The sequence below is a fragment of the Schistocerca americana genome, chromosome 2 (assembly GCF_021461395.2).
Source record: "Schistocerca americana isolate TAMUIC-IGC-003095 chromosome 2, iqSchAmer2.1, whole genome shotgun sequence".
Taxonomy (NCBI): Eukaryota; Metazoa; Arthropoda; class Insecta; order Orthoptera; family Acrididae; genus Schistocerca; species Schistocerca americana.
In genome coordinates, this window is record NC_060120.1 from 560,242,209 (window position 1) to 560,265,960 (window position 23,752).

General features: G+C 38.5%; 2 protein-coding genes across 3 annotated transcripts in view; one reads left to right on the plus strand and one right to left on the minus strand.

Moving 5' to 3' along the window:
• Positions 1–3,632, plus strand: part of LOC124596513 (phospholipid-transporting ATPase IF-like) — a 643,086-nt gene extending 639,454 nt beyond the window's left edge. For both annotated transcript variants that reach the window (XM_047135678.1, XM_047135677.1), the window contains one exon: positions 3,218–3,632. The gene's annotated coding sequence lies outside the window, so the exon portion shown is untranslated. The remainder of the gene's footprint in view (positions 1–3,217) is intronic.
• On the minus strand, positions 1,832–21,800 carry LOC124596515 (ras-related GTP-binding protein A). Its single transcript, XM_047135679.1, has 8 exons — positions 21,574–21,800; positions 10,075–10,174; positions 9,918–9,984; positions 9,618–9,840; positions 9,345–9,440; positions 3,947–4,161; positions 3,720–3,835; positions 1,832–2,601 (listed from the first exon to the last, which is right to left on the minus strand). Exons 1-8 carry the CDS (start codon positions 21,583–21,585, stop codon positions 2,507–2,509), a joined length of 924 nt encoding a protein of 307 aa, XP_046991635.1. The 5' UTR covers positions 21,586–21,800; the 3' UTR covers positions 1,832–2,506.
• Positions 21,801–23,752: the final 1,952 nt, after the last annotated feature.

Here is a 23,752-nt window from a genome sequence, read left to right on the forward strand (position 1 = left end):
TTTAATTTTAACTGCCAAACTGTTCCTAAGACAATTTGCAAGTTTTCATTGTCTGTATCCTATAATCAAAATAAGTATTAATATCAATCATCCTTCAGCCATGGTGCTAAGCCATGAGGCCTTGTAATAGTGCTCTCATTCTGTCTGTATTAACTGGCAGAACAAACTGGTTGCCTGGCCAGAGTGGCTGGCAGCACTGATGTTTAGCCCAAGAAGCAGGGAAGAGATGTAGAATAGTGTATGCTCAATTATTTTACTATTGAAGCTCTGTCACACACTTACACATCTGGTGGGTACTCATTTAGAACGAAAACAGAACGTACAGTATTTCTCATCTTAGCTCCTCACGACACTTCGCTGGCAGTATCCATACAACTACCTTCCACAGTGACGTCGCTATTTTTCACAGCTTTGTTAGTTGATTTGTTGTCTGCTGTTTCAGTCATGATTGATAATGCCAGTTGATTCTATTATATTTTCAGTTTCTTCGTCCGTCAAAGTCTCTCTTCCCCAGTAGTTGTCATACACTTTCTGGAAGTCTTCTAAAAGCAATATTTAATGTCACTGCAGCAAAAGCAAACTTGCCACATAGTCTAATGTTAATGCTTTTTGCTAGTAATGTACAGGGCCTGGATTTGATTTCTGATAACCACAAAAATTTTTTGTGGTGGAAAGGTTTAGAAGGAGGTTATCTCAGCCTTGTGAGGGCAACATAAAATCTACTTTAATATAAAAGCACCGAAGTTGGAAAAAAACATTAAAGTAGCGTTATGCCGAAAGAGTAAGACACTTAATGTTGTATTACAATTTCGGATATTATTTGTTGCAAGACTCCACACCAGTTCTACAGGATTTAGGACTAGGTAGTATGGAGGCAGTAGGCACGAAACAGGTTTCTTGCAAGATTTTGTCGGCAGAATAAAGAGGCAAATTTTGGTGCTCCTTAACTGTCAAAAGTTTGGCTTTACTTCTCTCTTTGTATTTTTAATTTTGTTCTGTCCATTTCTACATGATAGTGTGAAGTTTTTGTATTATAGTCATAGAGGAGAAATGACCACAAAATAAAATTCTGCATTCACAGTAATGAATCATTACCTGGCACTGTAGTTTCACAATGCGTCCTGGGCACTATCACTATGCACAAATAAGTAAATCACAACTGGACTGCGTAATGCTGATGCTTAATTTTTTGTCAAAAAAATTAATGTATTGTGCTCTTTTTGCAAGTATGATGCCTCATCTGCATTTAATTACCGACTCATGCAAGTGCCCTTTAAAATAATATCCCGTACAAGGAACAGTTTTCTCAGAGTTTCTTTGCAAAACCTTCAGAACTGAACTTCGAGGCTAGCAAAGACAGTTTTCTTTGTATTGTTCAAAATATTATAGAATTTGCTGTGTAATAATACATTTATCTATAAACTGTGTCATTTCATTTGTTCTGCTTTGGGGCAGGCACATGAATCCTGCTCCACTCCACGTAATGTCCCTCGTTGCAAGATTTGCGTACCATTAACTTACTGGACATTTGCTTGTCATCATTTTCTTGTACCTTCCATCGCCATCCTTGTATTGTTCATTACCTCATATTTCTCATTTTTATAGTCAGCAGAATTAGTGGTTAAGCAAGTTACCACAGCTTTACGTAAAGGCATTTTCTGCAATTCACTTTTTCTGATCTCTTCTCATGCTCATCCTACAAGGTGACAATGTGTCCTACTTGGCACTGAAACGTGACTGTACCTGGTCATGTGACAAAGTTAGTTCCTCTCAACCAGGTTACCGGTGTGCCTGGCTGAGTGATATGTATGATACACAAATGAAGCATTAGTAAGATGCAAATTATTTTTTTTTTTATTTAACAACAATTGGCATACATTGAAGTAACACATATAAAATTTATACTACCCAACAATGAGATGCACATGCAACCATCAGCAGTATCTGTTTGTAGTAAATAAGCAAACAGCTGTTCTGTGACAGCAACAACAAATGTTTATGTCTCTTATCAAATGCTTCCAATATATAAATATAAAAATATGCAGAAAGAAATGTAGCAAAATGTGATCCCTTGGCTTTCACTGATAGAATTTCTAATAGCACCAATATACAATAGAGAGCAAAGAAATACAGCACTCACACTCTCTCCCTCTCTCAACATTTTGAAAGACCGGTAGCATATTTGACAAGCAGTGGCTTTTTTCATAAAAGCTAATTTTCTTTCCCATTATGACCACATACTTCAAGCCACTCACAGTTAAAGAAAATGCAGACTGGAAGATGGTACAGTTTTTGCTACAAAACTATTGCAAAGTCATAATTCAAACAATAGCCACACGCACATATGATAAATTATAGCACAATGAAATCACACGCAGCAGATTCAAGGTGTAGAGATTCATGCTTGCTTTATGAATCTTTTACCACATGGTGTGCTTCAAAAATATGCTTATGAATCCTTACATTGCAGAGGATTGTTTTAATCTCAAAGTGTGTCCAGACCAACTTATTTAGAGAGTGCACTCTGTGCTTGGCTTACTCTCTCAAGCTTTTCAAAATGTTTCCTTGCATTGCGAATATTTATCAGTGTAGCCTCAGAAGCTGAAAAAACAGAAAATGAAATAAGTTTCTAGAAAAAATGTTGCTGTTTCTTACAAGCTATCAACTACAGTGTAATATTAGTGTAAAAATTATTAAACAACAATAAGGAACATTTTATATTTCAAAGTATTATTTCCATTAAATACTGAAATGACCTTGTCCAAAACATACTGTCTATCGAAGTGCAATGGATGGTCTAAATATTTGCAATTAACTATGCTGAGAAAAAGGATGACAAACTAAATAGAGAGAGGATCCTAAAAAAACTAGATTAAGTGTGATTAGGACTCTTGCTGTTTTTATCAATTGAGGTATGGAACCCTAGAAGCAGAATAAATTTAACTTCCAGTTGATTTTAAATGAGAAACAATGATAAAGGCTTTTTCACAATGAGGAATTGTTGAAACAATTAGCTTGCATTGCAGAATGCATAAATCTGGTGCAGTGTTTCAAGATACAGTCTGTTTACATTCATTAATTTACATCATTAACTTGATTAAGAATTAAACTTTACTTGATGGTGGGGAAAAATCCTATGTGCCCCTCTAAAATATTGATGTAAATACTTCCAAAATATTTCTGCACACGTAAAATAATTTTTCTTTTTTGTTTACAGGCAAAATCAGAACTACAGTATGGAAACTATGAAAAAGACTGCTCTTGACTGAGTACAATCACATGTACATGTTTTTTATAGTGAAAAGTGTACAATCATTGTGTATGAACAATGTTGAGTTTTCTTGCTGTGATTAATGCATGTAGATCATGCTAAGAATGAATGATTACTGTATCAGTATTCCTATTTTTTGTACAAGTAATGTGTCATCAATCTGTACAGATTTGTATACAATTTTTCACTGATAATTATATTTAAGAATGCTGTGTAAATGAATGTTTATTTTATGAAACTGTAATATATTAGATGAAGAATGTAAATAATGTTCATTTGTAAATAATGTGAGAGAGAACATTCCATAATATTTATTTGTAAAAAGTTATGAGATCGACATACCTGAAATATAATTTTGTATTTTTTAAAGCAGTATCAGTTATTTATTCCTTTACAGCACCCATAAACAAACTAACAACAATAGGTACAACACACTGGATATACTTACGTATTGCTGGATCTGACATAATAACCATTACATAGGTATTAGATGTAAAAACATCAATAAAAGCTGCAAAATTGCTGTTTCTTACTTCCATGCTCTGGAACTGTGCTGCTAACTTGCTGTTGATAATAACAAAAGTTAGTACTGGAATTGTCACATTACATACACAGGTATTCACAATAAATTGTTGCACTCAGGAAAGATAGTGCACTTACTTACAATAAACTTACCTACAGCTAAGTTTGAATTGCTTAATAATGTTAGATACTTTTTCAAATCTGTGAACATCCCTATGAGGCCTACGCTGGCAATGAGAAATAACCAAAAATGTTGCTCTTTCAAACAGAAGAACTTCATCAGCATCTATTATATTTGCAAACAGATTCAAACTTTGTTCAAGTTCTTTCACATTTGGTATCAACATGTACACAATAGACGACCATGCCTACAACAAAAGAACGTAACTAATGTGGAGGTCAAAAATGAATACAAACATTTACAGAGACAAAATACTGAAGCCAGACTTACAAATTAATTTGAATAAAGCCTTTAATCTGTAGCTTGTAGAACTTTAAAATAATTCCTTCAGCAGAAGAAAGAGAAAGATATTGTGATATCAACATATGCAAGAATGAAATGTGAATCATTTCAAACACTGGATTAGAAGACAGGCAGTGAGTGAAAAAGAAGTTAGAAATAACTACTAACTAAATATCAAAAGTCAGGATGCTAATAATGTAATGGCATATATTGATAGGCACAATATGAGAGACACATTATAAATAAACCATAGCATATGTGCTCTAGTCAGAATACTGCAAAAGCCTATAAAATCAAATACAAAGCACTAATGAACATGCTACGGAATATAACTGAGATATGGGTTCGTATTTCACCACTCTGGTTATTTGTATTCCTCCTTCCCACACTAGCATTACAAAAAGCTGGGCAATGGCTCTTAACGTGTTGTCCATTATGTCTAAATTTACGTGGGGCTTCACACCCTAACCCTCTCAGTTACACAGTATTTCTTCCCTCTCTTTTAGTGTCAATTTTTCTCTATTAAACTTCATTGTTATTATTTCCCCAGTTACATCATGTATCCTCCTTTCCTGTCCCCATCTTTTCCACACGTTTTTTGCCTTTCTATACCTAATGCACAAGTGGTTCTTTCAAGTTTAACTACTATCTTTGACCTACTAATTCCTGGCAAATCATTATTGGTACTCTTACAAAAAACTAAACACACGATCAGACCCCTGAGGACTGTGTTATAATGCTGCTGCGGTTGTTGTTGTTGCTGCTGCTGCTATTGTCTTCAGTCCAAAGACTGGTTTGATGCAGCTCTCAATGCTACTCTTATCCTGTGCAAGCATCTTCATCTCCTAATAACTACTGCAATCTATATCTTTCTGAATCTGTTTATTGTTTTCATCTCTTGATGTCCCTCTAAGGTCCCCCCCCCCCCTTTCCATCCAATATTTAATTGGTGATCCCTTGTTTTCTTTTAATCAAGTTATGTCACAAGTTTCTTGTCTCCCCAAGTCTATTCAGTACCTCCTCATTACTTACATGCTACCCATCCATCTTTCAGCATTCTTCTGTAGCACTACATTTAAAAGGCCTCTATTCTCTTCTTATCTTAACTGTTTATCATCCATGTTTCACTTCCATACATGGCTACACTCCAGACAAACACCTTCAGAAACGTCTTTCTAACACTTAACTCTATAATTCGATGTTAACAAATTTCACTTCTTCAGAAATGCTTTTGTGCCATAACCAGCCTACATTTTATATCCTCTTTACTTCAACCATTATCAGTTGTTTTGCTGCCCAAATAGTAAAACTCATCTACTACTTTTAGTGTCTCATTTCCTAATCTTCTTCCTTCAGCATCATCTGATATGACTACTTCCATCTGATTTGACTAGTACCATTATCCTCGTTTTGCTTTTGTTGATGCTCATCTTGTACCCTCCTTTCAAGACGTTATCCATTCCGTTCAACTGCTCTTCCAAGTTCTTTGTTCTCTCTGACAGAATTACAATGTTATCAGCAAACCTCAAAGGTTTTATTTCTCCTCGCTGAACTTTAATTCATACTCCAAATTTTTCTTTGCTTCCCTTTATTGCTTGCTCAACGTACAAATTGAATAACATGATTTGTTGGCTGTAGTAAGGAGAGCCATGGGGCTGTACATCATTCTCTTGGCTTGTTAGCTTGTCTTGTGAGCCTTGGTGCCACTACTTCTCATTCTAGGAGCTCCTCTATTGGTCTCAGGAGGCTGAATGCAACCTGTTCTTTGCACAAAAAATATCCGTGGAAGTACTGGGAAATGTACATAGGTCTTCCGAATGGTAGTCAGCTGCACTGCTCAGCTATGAGGTGGACATTATTGATACTATGTATGCTAAATATTGAATGTTAGCTCAAAAGTATCCTATGACCTCGATATCAATTCAGACTTGAAATGAAATGTGTTAATAATTTTCAAACCAGTATCTCCTAGTCCCATTTACGTAAGATACCACGGAGAATATAGTGGGCATAATCTTTAGTGAGCCGGTGTTACAGGAGGTACAGCCTCTCATGAGCTGCTTCAAATACCCAGCATGGCTCACTAGATGCCACTGCAGTGTAGTGAATGAAGTTCTTTGCAATACAATACTTTGGTACCTGTTACTTGACCCCGTTCATTATTTGGTTGGCTTGCTTAGTGACTTTCCCAGCTCCACACAGTAACTGTAGTAAGTAATACAGTGTCACAAGTGGTAGAACCTCACTGTAGTTTCTGACTCCACTTCCCAGTTTGGGGTGAATTTGTCAGCCTTGTTTACTTATTAGCCTTTCTTTCTACTTCCCCATTTCCCTTTCTGTTCCAAAAACAACTATTTTTGAGTTCTATTACAATAACTGAAATTTCAGGAAGGAAAAAATAAACAAAAATAAGGAAAGGCACTAACCTTTCTGTAGGTGGTTGAGGCACAATACACAGAAATAAAGTACCATCACAAATATTTCATCAGCTTTTGAGCTACCACTGTTTTCCCAGTTTCAGTAAACAGCATCATGTGCATACTACAATACAGACACTCAAACGCACAACCACAATGATACTGGCTTGCGTGTGGTTGCTCAGGCAGTTAGGTGCCAGGGAAGACGGAAGGTGTATGGATACTATGAGGAAGATAAGATGTAGGGGACAAGGAAAGCATGATGAGGTTATGGGAGGCATGATAGTGGGACAGCTGGTATGCCTGAAAAAGTTGACAATCACAAAACAAATAAGACTGGAGGTGGGAGGGGGGTGGCGAAGTGTAACAGAGGGGAGACAAGAGGTAGAGAGGTGTGGGGGCAAGGCGAGTACAAGGATTGGGCAAAGCAGATGTGGTGTACAAAATGACAGGAGAGCAAAGAGTGAGAGTACATGTACAGGGGTTTTAAGGGGACTGGCAGAGGTTTAGGCCAGGAAGATTCACAGAGTGGAGGATACACTGGAGGTATAGTTCCCATCTATGTAGCTCAGATGAACTGGTGCTGGTTCTAGGAGGAAGAGGATCCAAATGACACATGTACTAGAGATTCAATTTGAAAGCATTGGTGGTGCTACACTCAGCACAACGGCAACTTCATGATCTCATTTGTGGTTAAAGTTTGGCCGTGGTCATTCTTGGAGATAGACAGCTGATTTGCAATAATCCCAACACAGAATGTTGCACAGTGATTGCAGTGCAGCTGGTATATAACACAGCTCCTTTCACATGCAATCCTGTTTTTTTTATAGAGTAGGAAATGCCTGTGACTGAATAGCAGTAGGAAATTACGATCTTGTACAACTGTATTGTCCACAAAGGAAGGTACCATGTGGTGAATAAGCAGAGTTGGTTTAGGGATGGGTTAGAATATTGCGCTAATTGGGCATGTCAATGGTGTTTTGGTGTTACGGAAAGAGATGGCGGGGAACATCTCTTTCTGAACTAAATACACAAGATATTACCCACCTGCAAAGGACCTGGAAAGGTTACTAGCACATTTGGGTAACACCTGCTTCTCATTGCACATGCACTGCTTGCATGTTGAAGGCTGTAGGAGAAGGACTGCTTAATATGGAGTGAGTGACTGTTGTCAGAATGAAGGTACTGTTTTCCGTCTGTCTTCAATATAAACTTTTTAAAGGGAGGTGTTTGTATGTGAGAGAGAAACATCCATGGAGACAGCTTATCTGGTTAAAAAGAGCTAGGGAAACTGATTTGCGAGTGCATGTCGAGGTTCTGAAAGGAAGGGTAAAGGCTATCCCTGCTATGTACCCAGACTACAAACATGATGTCAACAAGTCTAAACCAAACAAAGGATTCCAGGTGTTAGTGTGTTGGAAGGATTCTTGTAAGTGGCCCACAACCTAGTTAGCATAGGATGGTATCATGGCAAGAGAAGGTAGAGAAAATCTGGTTCTGAGCTGACTGAACAACATTTTTGGTTGTAGATTTAGCATTTGATGCAAAATAATTATTTGTGAGAACAGGACTGGCCAAAAGGATTAGAAAGGAGGTGGTGGGTTTGGTTTTTATGGAGAATTGTAGGTAGTGTTCCATGAAAGCATGGTGAAGAGTTTGAACTTCTGCTAAAAAAGAAAGAGGTAACATGAATATTGGTAAAGTTTGCATGTTATTGTGTGTTTTTATCTGCCAACCACCAGTGTAACAAGCAAGTAGTTGCCCTTTCTTGTTTTGTTTACTATTTATAAGTTGCAACTGCTAGAGATTCAGCAATGTTCTTAATCTCTTACTGTCAGTTCTGCTTGAGTTATTGCCATTTGGTACCTAGTAGTAATTATTTAATTAAATAATTGCAAAGCTGATTTGTATTTAAAAGTTCTCAACCTTATTCCACAGCACTTCCAACAACCAATGATTTGAAAAATTTACCTTCGAGCAAGAGCGAAGGAATACACTGGAAAACATATTTTTGTTTACACGCGCTTAACACATTTTTACACTGCTATGATATCAATTCTAGATTCTGTCTCTGTTCTGCCAAAGCATTACTTGATGCACCAAGATTTCCTTTGTCTTACTTCACAAAAGTTGTATATTGAGGACAAAATAAAATAAAATTCTGTATCATGTTTGTAGATTTTAAGAACTGCTAGTACATATGGGTAGGTACCCAAGATATTCCTCTCTACAGAAATGGAAATTATAGCTGAGATCTAGCATTCGAAACTTAATACATAGGTTTGCTTTGATACCCATTAGTGAATTTTGTAACATAAAAGTCCAAGCAATTACCCCCATCTGTCATGGGAGAATCTTCCACACTTGTCTCAACTCTTGTTTACTAATAACAACTAAAAGGATGTGATGACTTCACATGTTGTGGCAATTCCTTCTTAAATTAAGAGCCTGGACACCATTCAGTGCACCAAATAATGCTGCAACAGAACAAAGTCAAAATTGACTAATTATGCTGGAGCAATGACAATAGATTTCTGAACAAGCATAAATAAATATGCTGGCCAAAATGTTTAACATACTGCTATAAGTAAAATTGGAGAAAACATAACCACTAAAGCTGATTAACACAGTAACAACAATATAAAAGAAAAATTATGTCACTGAAAGTTACCCTATACAATGTTTCATCCCAGATAGATGTGCGAAAGCAGGTGCATTCAAGTGGCTTCGATAATTTTTTCAAATCCTCTTCTCGTTCCCGGAAGATCTGTAGCATTCAGATATAAAAGTGGTTCATAATTTAAAAAATAATCTGAAAACTAACTTAACATTTCACAGTCATATACTTACAGACTACCATATACATAACTTACAATAAGCCGCACACATCAAAACTATATTTAAAAATTAGTTGACAAACAAAGAAAGCCACAGACTTATATACCATATCTCTCTGATCCTCTTGAACTAAGTCCATTTTATGCAACAGGCAAAAAATTTTTGCCTCAGGGGAATTCTGCAGAATGGCCTCAAGACAGCTTTGGTAATAATGCATATCTTTGTCAAGTTCTCTGCTTTCAACATCAAAGACATATATTAGGACTTCAACATTTCGGAATATGTTGTCACGCTGGCTAGCAAAATAGTTTTCCATAAAAGCTTCCTGCCTAAAAACAAAGGGGCAAATGCAGCAATCTCATACTGGTGTTACCAGATAACATTAAAGGTTAGAGCAGTAACTTACCCACCACAGTCCCACAAGTTGAGAACAAGATTTCCAAGGAAGCGTACATGTGAATGCTCAACATCAACTGTCATAAAAAAAGTCATTATTAAAAAATAAAGTATTTGGTACTGCTACTGTACAATATGCGATATCCGGAAAAAACACTATTACTTACTTGTAGCACCCAATCGTCGAGTATCTCGAGCAATGTAATTTGCAAATATTATGGATCGCATTGAGGTCTTTCCTGACCCACTTTTACCCATAAGCAAAACCTGAAACAACACAATGTTAATGATAAATGTGTGTATTTAAAAGGCACAAATCACATTAACAAATAATATAGTTAACAATGAAGAAAAAGTATTTCAAAACCTTGTAACAACTGGGTGTTAAAGTAAGATTCCTACTTTTGGCAACTGAGTAATCCATATATTTCTTACAGACTCACTCAAAAGCTTCAGTTTCAGTCCAGTATCTATCAGTATTTTCAACATTGCCTAGACAAACCCTCACTGTAATGTGGGACTAAAAGTTCTGTAAATAAGGATGTAGGAGAAACTTTATGAGAGATGTGTGGATTGCTCGAACTGTCAAGGGCAATGGATATGAAAGGCAGATGTCTGTACCGGATTTCCACAGTTTTAGCTTTCCTTAAATGATCAGTATCGTGTGAACTCTGCTAGACAGTAAATTACTTCATCTACTGCATTATTTTATTCTGACAATCAATAGTTCAATTCAGGGCAACCACCTTCAACTATGGTTTAAATGTAGACTGAATGACATATTCATGATCTCTACAAGTGCTCTGTCTCCCAATGTTGATAATGTTTAGACAGCACAATAACATCTGCTGCTGTAAAGCAATGACTGCCTACCCAGTGTCAAAAAAGGAATTATGTTCAGCATACTGACAAAGTAATTTACTGTCATCAGTTCTTCACTGAACTTCAGCTGTTCAGGAAACACAGATTTTTATTTCATTATAGTTACTACAGATCACAGCATAAGCATTTAAACATTATAAATTTCAGTATATTGCTATCTTCATTAAGTTAAATAACGGACATACAATAAAAATGTTATTTATTCGTGATTCTGCAATAGCAACCCACCAGTTACAACTAACACAAGAATTTGGAGGAGTGGGCAGCGCACACTTCATTCATTTTTTTTGTGATGGGGGGAACTGCAGGCAGCATGGACTTTCCAAAGTTTGACAGTGAGGTTTCCACATCTTTTTGTAACAATCTCACTCTGTAACTACATCATGGGATTTGAAAATAACCTTTCTTTGAGTACCAAACACCGTGAAAGGCTTCAGTTACTGGTCACGGGGGTGGGGGGTTAATCAAAAACATATTATTCATTTTGTATGGTTCTTGTCTAGCCCTTAACAGATTTTTGGGAGGACGGTATGGCACAATTCATGGCAACAAAGAGGTGGATATGACAACCAAAAAGCCTACTGCGGTGCAATGACCTTTCTATTATAATAAAACAACGGAAAACCCAGGATGGAATGTAACAATATTGAGAAGGAAAGTTGCCGCTCACCATACAGCGTAGACACTGAGTCACGACAGGCACAACAAAAAGATTCACACAATTATAGCTTTCGGCCATTAAGGCCTTTGTCAACAACAACAACAACAACAACACACACACACACACACACACACACACACACACACACAGAGCAACTAAAACCACAGCACGAGCAGCATCACCAGTGCATGATGGGAGTGGCAACTGGACGGGGGTAAGGAGGAGTCTGGGGCAGGGTGGTGGAGAGATAGTATGGTGGGGGTGGCAGACAGTGAAGTGCTGCAGTTTAGACAGAGGGCAGGAGAGAAGGTGGGGAGGGGGGGGGGGGGGGGGGGGGAGTAGCAGAAAGGGAGAAATAAAGAGGAAATTAAAAAACTGGGTGTGGCGGTGAAATGACGGCTGTGTAGTGCTGGAATGCGAACATGGAGGGGGCTGGATGGATAAGGACAGTGACCTTCACGAGTCGCTGTTTTCTCACTCTTCAGTTGTCCAATGTCGACACTCCTTACACCAAGCGAGGAGTCATCTGGCATTTACTGGTTTGATGTGTGTCTTATGAGCAGCTGCTTGATCACGAAATCCAAGTTTCCTCAACACCTGCCTAACTGGCATAGAACTTGCAATGGTTCCTGAAGCAGTTTGGAATTCCTGAATGATGGTCTGGATAGATGTCTGCCTATTACACATTACGATCCTCTTGAACTGCTGGCGGTCTCTGTCAGTCAAGAGACGAGGTCGGCCTGTACACTTTTGTGCTGTACGTGTCCCTTCATGTTTCCACTTCACTATTATATGGGAAACAGTGGATCTAGGGATATTTAGGAGTGTGGAAATCTCGCATACAGGCGTATGACACAAGTGACACCAATCACCCGACAACGTTCGAAGTCCGTGAGTTCCGCGCAGTGCGCCATTCTGCTCTCTCATGATGTCTAATGACTACTGAGGTCGCCGATATGGAGTACCTGGCAGTACAATGCACCTAATACGAAAAACATATGTTTTTGGGGATATCTGGAAACTTTTGATCATAGTGTTATACAGTGCCCTCAGAGAGCAATTCTGAAAGGAACCTGTGAAAAAGTTTTCCTTCTCACTCAATGAAATTTGTGAAAGGCTGGTTGGTTGATTGACTGGAGTGAGGGGTGGAAGAGGGGACCAAACAGTGAGGTCATCAGTCCCATGATCCGAAGCGGCATAAGCTACGTAAGGAACAACATCAACAGCACAATAAATTCGAAGGGAAAGGAAACTGGCCAAAAAAAAAAAGACACAAAAGAACTTCAAGGTGGCAGGGAAAGTAAAGATGAGGAGAGGATGGGGAAGGGGGCAAGAGATCAGGGGGCACCCTAGAGGTGCTACATGTGATGGGACACTGGCACTGCCGCCAACCCACCCTGATCCCCAAACCATACCATGACCACGACAAAATGAGGACACCACCATAGGAAGAAGACAGAAGAACTAACTGTCATAAAAGACTAGATCAAATAAAGGGAAAAAGGGGGAGAATACCTGGCTGGCATGGAGGCAAGAGGGAAGGCTTCCCAAACAAATAACAACATTAACCAAGGGACTCCAGTTCTGGGAAGAAATTCAGGAACTTAAATTTGGGAGGATGTAACCATGAGAGGGTCATCTCCTAAAACTTGTGAGACGGAGAGTGGGAGGGCATATTTAGTTCAAAGGGTCAAAAGGTGGGAGCAGTCCAGCAAAATATGGATCACCATGGGTTGGGTTGTTTGGGGGAGAAGACCAGACAGCGAGGTCATCGGTCTCATCGGATTTAGGGAAGGACTGGGAAGGAAGTCGGTAATGCCCTTTCAAAGGAATCATCCCAGCATTTGCCTGGAGCGATTTAGGGAAATCACGGAAACCTAAATCAGGATGGCCGGATGTGGGATTGAACCGTCGTCCTTCCGAGTGTAAGTCCAATCTGCCTGCCACTGTGCCACCTCACTCAGTTGGATCGCCATGAGGAAGGCCCATAGTTACAAAAGGAGGGGCGGGAGCTCATTACAGAGTGAAAACCTCGGGTCAACCCGGTATGGTTGACTCGAAGATGGCAGATGTTATAACAACACCACGTGGTGGGAGTCCCCTTAATTACATGAAGTTCATTAGAAAGGTGGGGTGGCCCAACCAAGGTTTGGCCCACGAGTAAGCGAAAAGAAATTTGACTCGAAACAGCAAATCTACCCTCCAAGAGGTCATGGAGAGGAGGGGGTAGGTGGCTGGCCACCCCTCAGCCAGACAAACGGCAAGCTCATTATCTGGGATACCCATGTGGCTGGGAACCCAAAGGAACACAACCAAACGAGCAGAATGGTCAAGATTGGTGAGAAGGTCATGGGTGGCAGACACCAAGCGTTGGCGGAAAAACCACCAGAAGGCCACTCATCAAGTCCACACATACAAAAACTCGGGTGAAGAAGACAGTTCAATAAAGCACAGGATCTGGTAAACTGCCATCTGTTCCACAGTAAACACCCCACAAGTTGCAGGTGAGAGATGGTGTTCTGTGCCAACGGAAGATTTGAAGGCATATCCCATAGGCAGATTTAGAGCCGTTGGTGTAAGAAAAAGCAGCATCCTGAAACTCCCATGCAAGCAGGCAGAACAAGCAATAGAACAGCACTGGAACCTTTTGGAACTAGAAACAGAATCATCTGAATCCATGGCCAAGGGACTAAACAAGGGATGTGTTTGGGAGAGAACCCAACTGGTAAACATACCAAAGGATGGGCAGTGGGTTGGTGACGTCCCAGAGCCACAAATAGAATAGGAGGGCTTAGCAGGAAAAGAGCAGAAAGAAATAGCACAGGAAACCAGGAGATGTGACTGCTGAACAGAAAGGGGGAGGGATCCTAGCATCAACCAGAAGACTATCAACTGGGCTGGTGCAAAAGGCACTGGTGGCCAAATAGATATCACGATGGTGAACTGAGTCCAAGAAGAGCAGTATTAAAGGGGCAGCTGAGCCATAAAGTGGACGTCAAACGATTGCTGCTCCAAAGCATGTGGGCAAGGAAGCAAAGGACACTGGGTTTATGGAAACAGCCAATCTTCAGAAGACAGATACGGGGCAATCAAGTAAGCTTGTTGTCAAAAAGAAGACCCCCGAAGAAATGGAACTGGGGGACTGCAGACAGGCATTGGTCGTCGAAGTAGAGTTCCAGACCAGGATGGACTGTAGTAAAGTGACAGAAATGCACCACCATGATTTAAGGGATGCTGGATGGCATCCTGGAGCTGTCACACTGCAGAGGCCACTGATTGGGAACTAGCTCCAATACAGAAATCATCCACATACAGAGCAGTGGTGACCACCGGTCTGACACAGGCCACGAGTCCATTAATAGTGAACAGGAAACGAGAGAGACTCCACACGGAAGCCTGGGGAATGCCATTCTCCTCAGTTTGCAGAGAACTGAGAACCCTGAGTGACTGGTGGGACAGGAACTGGTGAATAAAAGACCCCGCCCATGGAGTGTAAGTAACATGTGATGGTGCCAAGTTCTGTTGCAGGCCTTATGAAGATCAAAGAAAATGCGACAAGATGGCGGTGCTTTAGTTTAAATTTGAATAGCACCCAGAGCAATTATTCAAACATGTTCTAACCCTGTTTTTATTCTTATCTTATTTTCCAAATTGAATGTGTTACTACAAGAAACTTGTATCCCCTATAAAAGCTAATTTTAACGTAGAAAACAGTGATGCAGCTGGTGACTTGTATGTATTGTATGGCTGCACTCACTTTGTGTGGCCTCTCTTGCAGCAAAGGCCTTTCTCTTTCTCTTGAACCCCTAAAGTGCTCCACTCAAATATTCACATAAGACTGAGTTATTAAGAAATAAGAACTTTTAAAATTTAACTATTCTTAATTGACTTTGCTATGGAGAAATAGAAAGCCTTAAAGCTCAATTTATTCTAATGCCTTTACAAGTGCTGAGTTTTATCATACAACACAATGTTGTGGTGAACAATGAATACCTAGGAGATTGTCTGGTAAATATAAAGTGGGACTAGTTAACAATGCAATACTGAAAAGATAAGATGTTTATATAGTCATCAACATGCCAGAGATACATGCCTTACAGAAAGGCCAATGGTTAATGTCACTAACAAAACACAAATTTTAGCAAAATAAAACACGATATACTTCTGACATCTCCACAGGATGTATGGATTTTGTGCTGGGCATATTTTTGTTATTTATGCCATCAAACATACAAAAAACTAACATGTAACCACAGAGAGAAAAGAGGAGTTATGGTGGTTTTGATCAAGGCCAGAAATGTAACTATGGCATGCACAACGATATTTAGAAAAAGATTGTTCTATTGCATTCATTGGTTTCAGTAGTAACACGCAACCACATTGTCACCTTCCAAGCTAAACTAGGCCCAAGGCTACAACTTAGATGTGTCAGATTAAGTGATGTTTTCGTATATATTATAAGTGATGTCATCATCGAGATGGCAGACGTAAACGAGTTGTTGAAATCCAACATCCACAACATACACGCCATAACAAGAATTACAGTAATTCTCATAAAATCATATCCGTTGGGTTCACCAACTCACAGTCAAACTGTAATCTTTTAATCTAACCTAGACCATGTACTATGCTAAAGATCACTATGTCAATTCAACTTCACATTCATTGGTTTTATCAACTCACAATAAAACTGTCCCCTTAAAAGCTAATCTAGACCTCGGATCACACTACTGATCCATCTGCACCCCCCGCCCCTTCCTCCCCAGCTTGTATTCCAAAATATTATACAGATGCAAAACTAATATCCCCAATATTCTGTTTGTGCACATGACATATGTTACATTCATCATATGTCACACATCTAAACTGATGTCTGGTATCAGTAGTTCAAATGACCCAATAAAAAAAGGTTAAACGGAAATGTCCGATTCCACCTGTCTGCTTTGACCAATGACGTCACTAATATGGCGGAAACAACCATTCACAACAACTCCCATATCACGACTACGACATCATTACGTAAACACATGATAACAAACACAATAATAGATCAAAAAACCATCAAATACATATTCCTCCAAAAATATAATGAAACTAACGGGGAAAATTGGGGGTTTTTGGGTGGGGACAAACTAAAAATAAACACATTCCACTAAACGAAGTGACAAAAACAATAAAATAAAACAACCACAACCTTCCCAAAATCAACTAAATACAATATCCACTGGAATCGGACACTTCCCTTGACCTATATTGGTCAACAGAAACTACCAATACCAAATCATGAAAACCAAAATTAAAAACATGTCCACAATCATCACAACCTCAAAAAGCACAACAAACCAACAAAATTGGAATCTAACACTTCCCTTGACCTGTTAACCTTACAACATCTCCACATATAGCCGTCCCTGGTCCAAGATGCCGGAACTTTAGTAAGCCTCATTTCTTCACGACTCACTGAACACTTCACGACTTCACAGGCCGAATAGCTGAAGTAATTTTATTAGAGACAACGCACTGTCCCCCATCATGGCCGACAACCGAAAACTGTTTACCTTGTCAGTCATATCCATACCTATCAAACGCATAAACAAAGCAATTTCCCAAAGTTCACACAAGACAAACAGAAAAAAAAACTATACTAATGCTGACATAACAAAACAAAAATCGTTAACTCACTGAAAAATATTCCGCTGAAAGCACAATCACCACCAATAGGCTACCACATATGTGCAATGCTCCCACGCAAATGAACCCTATACGCCACATAACATGCTACCCATAAACACATCACCAGAGAGAACCACCAACCACAACAATATGCCACTTATAAACACACCACACACACAAACTAAACCAAAAACATCACCTAACAAACACCACAAGAGAGCATCACCGATCACATCAAAACGACACCTACAAACACGCCACTCTCACAAACTAAACTTCGCGCCGTTGTGACGTCACACACCACAACAGCCTTACGTCACAGGTCAAAGCAGACAGGTGGAATCTGACGCTTCGGTTACAACACAATCTGAAACATCAGTCCTCTCAACAGACTGCTACATCCACTGGGCTTACATAGGTGTAGAAACAATAAGATCAAAACCTCCATCACAAGAAATAAACAACATGTTACAAACAAAACATATGATTGACATCTACAATCAAAATACACAAATAAAGTTCACTGGTGTTACCGACAGAACGTATAACACCACACTTCAAGGAATATACTACAGTTGATTCATGTTGTTTATGAGACCACATAACACTTCAGCACCACAGGTTATTCTGATGGTAGTAGTTGTTTAATAGTTGTTTTTATAATCTTCAAAACACACACACACACACACACACACACACACACACGCGCGCGCGCTTCCATTATCAAACTGACAATTCCTTGCTGTATCCTATCAAAAGATACCTTCCTTCAAATCATTTGTTATTCAATCTACCCAGTTAATCTTCAGCATTTTTTTGTAGCAAACCCATTTCAGAAACTCATTTATTCTCTTATCTAGCCTTCAGGAAAGACATTGTGACACTTAAATTTATATTCTATGATAACAAATTCATCTTTTTCAGAAATGCTTTTCTTGCTATTGCCAATATGCATTTTATATCCCTTATACTTCAGCCCTCATCAGTTATTTTGCCGTCCATTTAACGAACTCCTCTACTGTTTTTAATGTCTCATTTTCTTACCCAACTCCTGCAACATTTGCATGCTGTAATTTGACTACATTCCATTAACCTTGTTTCCTTCTGTTGATGTTCATATTACAACTTCTTCTCAAGACATCATCCACTGTAACAAAGGCTTTCATGGCTGGTATTTGCACCACTGGAGATTTTTGTTTTATGCTCTTTAGGCTATATTTCACTGCCTAACACTGTCTCTCAGTGCTAGAGACAAAACATTAGGCAGATAAATATCACTTGGACCACAGCCCAAAGCCTATAAATAAAAATCAGCAATAACCCATTCTATTCAACTGACTTTACATGTCATTTGCCATCTCTTGTAGAATTACTATGTCATCAGCAAACATCAAAATGTTTATTTCTTCTCCCCAACTTTTAATTCACTTTCTGAAATTCTTCTGGGTTTCCTTCACTGCTCGCAAAATAAATCACAGGTTCTGGAGCTCACATCAGCTCACTATAATCATAAAATCAGATCAGTATTTCATCCAAGGAAAGTCGAAATGGGTGTACCCCAAGATAGTGTGGTAGGTCCCCTCCTGTTCCTTATTTACATAAATGATATACGCACCTGTGAACTGGAGCCAAGCTCATGCTGTTTGCAGATGACACTAGTATAATACATAGTAATATTAAGGTATCTCTGTCTTCAACAACTGATGAAGTCCTTGTAATCAAAGTTAAACGTCTACAGATTCATCTTTAATGTGAAGAAAATTTGGCAAGGTGAATCAAAACTAAGACAACTGGCAGTGATCAGAATCGAGTTGGAAAGGGTATGATGCACAAAAATTTTAGGAATGTATCTTGATCAAGACAAACTGGAAAGACCAAGCAACTAATGTCTCGCAGGGAGGGACTTAGTTCAGCATGTTTTGCTCTGAGAATTATTTCTTACATTTGTTCCTTAGATGATGCTAGAATGGCTCATTTTAGTTACTTCTAGTCCCTAGCAGCTTATGAAATAGTTTTCTGTGATAAAATAGATGATTCAATGAAATTTTTTCATTACAAAAAAAGGGCTATTTGAAGCTCTGCTAAGGCTCACTGCAAGCCCCTATTTAATAGGTCTTATTTGCTTGCTGTGCCATCCTTGTTCGTATTCAGATGTGTGTTGTTGAGAGGTAAACTTGGTGATCCACAAACCAACTCCAATAACCACAGTTTTAATATTCACAACTATGGGAGTCTCCACACCGAACAATAATACTCACAACTATGGTAGTATCCACACAGAGCATGTTTATGTTATACATTCTGACATGTTCCACACCCATGAGAATCAACTCTTTTTTTGGGTCTATGGAACGAAAACTGAATCTAATCAAATCTAAACAACTTTTACTCAAATACACATCAGCCATTATAGTATTATTCTTTATAATGCACAACCACCCTAAATAAAGAAGTTGGAGAAGGGAATGGCTATTAGGGCACAGTTAAAATCATTTCTTAAATTTTTGCAATGTGAGAGAGTTTGTTAGCTTACAGGAACACCAGGCCCTCATTTATCATAGAGGTCTTTTGATTCTGCTAACTGATGTGCCCTATATGATCTGTCTTTACGAAAGAATGTTCTGCTATTAGTTTTCTGTTCGCCCTGTTTCAGATGCAGTGCTAAGCCTTTAAGAAAGTGCTGTACTAGGTGTGATGGCTTTAATGCTGGCATGTTTAGTGTGTTCATGTGTTCTACTTTGCAGCAATGTTATATAGTGTGTTCATGTGTTTTATTTTTTCAGGGGTGTTTTATATAAAAAGTTTCATGTTTTAATTATATCATTCACTTGAAGCTTCTTGTATATGTTGTACTTTTCAGCAGTGTTGTGTGATATGTTAATGTATTTTCACTTTCTCAGGAATGTTTTTTTCCATCGAAATTTCATAAGCCTATTATATCCCACAGTTTATTCCCCATCTCTGCATCCTGACTTGTGTTCGCAACGGTTTCCCCAATTTTCTAAGGAGATGGACTAGGCCATAGCTGACTTGCTGCCCTATCTTTTTCATATAGCCTATGATCATATTATTTCTGAATGTATCTTGCATGTCCAATACGGTTGTACTGAATGGTCTATGGATGAATAAATAAATAAATATGGACCTGTAGTTACGAAAAACATCATCTCATTACCTATGCTGTCCATTCTTCTTGTCAACTGGAGCAGATTCTTGTCCAGCACTTGTAATAGTTTGACTAAATAGGCTATATCAATTCATGTTAGAGCTCAACAACTTTTGATGCAATGATGATGTGTCTGTCAGGCCATAAATGCATAGAACAGAATAAATATCTTTTTTGTTTCTACATCGTATTTTAGTACGTAAGGTGTGCTGATGGCTTTATCTTCTATGTGCTCAGACATGCAGGTTACATTGGATAGTGACAGTCTGTGACATCATTAATGTATTTCTTGGTATGACCCATATTTTATGCATATTGGATCCAAATAGTGGTTTACATCCACCATTTTGATGATGTCAAAACAGGTGGGTGGTATCAACAAGCACACAGTTTCCTACATTGTCAAATGGTGGTCTCATCAGTATTCAGTGTGTTTATGGTCCCACTCCATTTATATGATGAACAGAATTATGAGTTTCAGACAGTGAAGAGCTATTTAATATTTTCAGTTTCATATCATTGCACACAATGGGCATTCCAAGTCTAGAATACAGGCAGAGAATTGTTTATCGCTAACAATAGCTCAAGACACTGAAGCAAACTTCTGTTTACCACTGTCATCAGCTGGGTCTTACTCCAAAAAACAGCCAGGTATCTTGGAACCTTCGTTCAGAAACATAAATAACATATCACTAACTGCGACACAAACTTATTGTCTTCCTTTCCCAAACAGTTCAGCAATGGTGCTGCTGAGGGAAGGAAGTAGAATCAATCAGCAGTTACAACATCTTGGTAAGCAGGGCGAAGTTGAAGATCTATTTCCTGTCATTTCCCTTACACAGAGATTCCAACAGTCATTCATTATCGACTGACTTCAGTTTACTCATAGTTAACACCTAGGAAACTACTAAGACATGCCTTGAATACACAGACATGGGCATTTCAGCAAATATACTACATTTTTGACTTGAAGTTGATTTTCGGGCTCTGCATGTATATGAAGTCATCTCCCATTTCTTAATTAAGTACGTACGTAAGGTAGTGTTCAAGGATGTCGCAGGTTGCTGTAAGTGTTCTTTTAAGATTATCAGCACATAATAACACTTGAACTATGTTTCAACAAGAGAGTTGGGGGAGATAAAAATATGTAAGCGTAATATGTAATTTAAATAGATCCGATAATCATCCTTAATTTAATACACTGTTTTCAGAAAAACAAACTACAGAAATGTATTTTCTGTAAAACATTACCGTACCACATTTGTTATGAAAATCTACAATTACCTTCTTCTTCATGATGGCTGGCGTAAATTTCGACGTTGTGCAAAAGCTTTCTGCCCGCAGGCCCACGAATTAGCAGAGACTTGTCTTCTTAAACGTCAAGCACAACCTGTGATTATTTACACCATTACTCAAACACTCCCGGCTGTCTCAGAGATAACATTAAACACAAACATAGTCATATCAATGGCAACGAGATTAGGTAAGCACGTGACAACGAGATAGCACAGTCCACAGTCCAACAGTCGCGACACTTCGCCTCGATTTTGTTGCCTACCACCGCGTCTGCAGCGCCCCAAGCGGCCAGTAAGTTAAACTGTGAGTTCGGCGCGATCGTGGAAGCGAATAGTGGTTGTTTATTTCGATTTCTACAATGGTTTTTACAAGCGGGAACGTTTTTAGCGCAATAAATTGGAGCAACAATGACTCAGCAATTAGATATTTCAAAGAAATTTTCAGCAGTTAGACTGGGATGAGGTGTACAAGGAACCCGATGCTAACGTAAAATATAAGTCCTTTCATGATACACTTGTAAGAGAATTTGAAAACTGTTTCCCCAAGAAAGTAGTTAAATCTAATTATAAGAAACTATGCAAAAAACTTTGGCTTGCTAAAGGAATAAAAATATCTTCTAACCACAAAAGGGAACTGTATCTAACAACAAGAAAGAGTAATGACCCAAAAACAGCCACATATTATAAAAACTACTGTGCTACATTAAGAAAGGTCATTAAAAAGTCCAGAAGCATGTGCATCATGTCTGAGATTAATACCTCTGATAACAAACTCAAAACAATTTGGAATATTATTAGAAGGGAGACAGGGCAACCAAGAGTACAGGGTAATGGCATTACCATCAAAGCGAATGGAAAGTTGACAAACAACAAGCCCAAAGTCGAAAACATTTTGAATAATCATTTTTTAAATGTTGTAGAGAAAATAGGATTTAAATGTTCTTTAGAAGAAGCAAGGCAGTTAATGGAAGAGGCCTTACCAACACCATTTGATACAAATGAAATTCCACCCACCTCTCCTTCTTAAATTAAGAAGATAATAAACTCTCGCAAGAATAAAAGCTCACATAGAATTGATGGCATTTCCAGTAGGATAATAAAAGCTTGTTCCCAAGAGATAAATGGGATTCTCAGCCATATATGTAATAGCTCTCTGAAGCAGGGTATTTTCACAGATAGACTGAAGTATGCCATTGTTAAACCACTGCATAAAAAAGGGGATACGTCTTATGTCAACAACTACTGCCCAATCTCTCTTCTGACTGCCTTATCCAAATTTCTTGAAAAAGTAATGTATTGTAGAGGAGCTTCACACCTTTGCAAAAATTAAGTTTTAACAAAATCTCAGTTTGGTTTCCAAAAACGTTTTTCAACGGAAAATTTTATATATACTTTCACTAATGAAATATTAAATGCTCTGAGTAACCGGAAGTCATCTGTCGGAATTTTTTGTGATCTTTCAAACGCTTTTGATTGTGTAAATCATTGAATACTTCTAGATAAGCTCAAGTACTGTGGTATGAATGGGACGGCGCTCAAATGGTTTAAATCATACCTACCTGGAAGAGGGCAGAAAATTGAAATTAGCAGTTAGCATAATATGCAAAAAAACTGGTGATTTCTCAAGCTGGGGAACAATCAAGAATGGGGTGCCTCTGCCATTCTTAATATATATTAATGACTTGCCATTCTATATTCACGAAGCTGGTACTTTTTGCAGATGATACAAGTATAGCTATCACACCCAACAGGCAAGAATTAACTGGTGAAATTGTAAACAATGTTTTTCAGAAAATCATTAAGTGGTTCTCTGCAAACAGGCTCTCATTAAACTTTGACAAAATATAGTACATACAGTTCCACACAGTAAATGGAATGACGCCATTAATAAATATAGACTTCGATCAGAAATCGGTAGCTAAGGTAGAATATTCAAAATGTCTAGGTGTATGCACTGAGGAGGAGTTTAACTGGAAAAAACACACTGAAGATCTGCTGAAATGATTGAGTTCAGCTACTTATGCTATTAGGGTCATCGCAAATTTTGGTGATATACATTCAGTAAATTAGCTTACCATGCCTATTTTTATTCTCTGCTTTCGTATGGCATCATATTCTGGGGTAACTCATCACTGACTAAAAGAGTGTTCAATGCCCAAGAGCGTTTG

Excerpts from the sequence above, each read along its gene's own strand:
- LOC124596515 (XM_047135679.1), bottom strand. Across the intron at positions 9,985-10,074 it reads TCGACGATTGGGTGCTACAA|TTGATGTTGAGCATTCACAT; the intron begins GTAAGTAATAGT and ends TTTTTATGACAG. Across the intron at positions 9,441-9,617 it reads AAGAGGATCAGAGAGATATG|ATCTTCCGGGAACGAGAAGA; the intron begins GTATATAAGTCT and ends TGAATGCTACAG.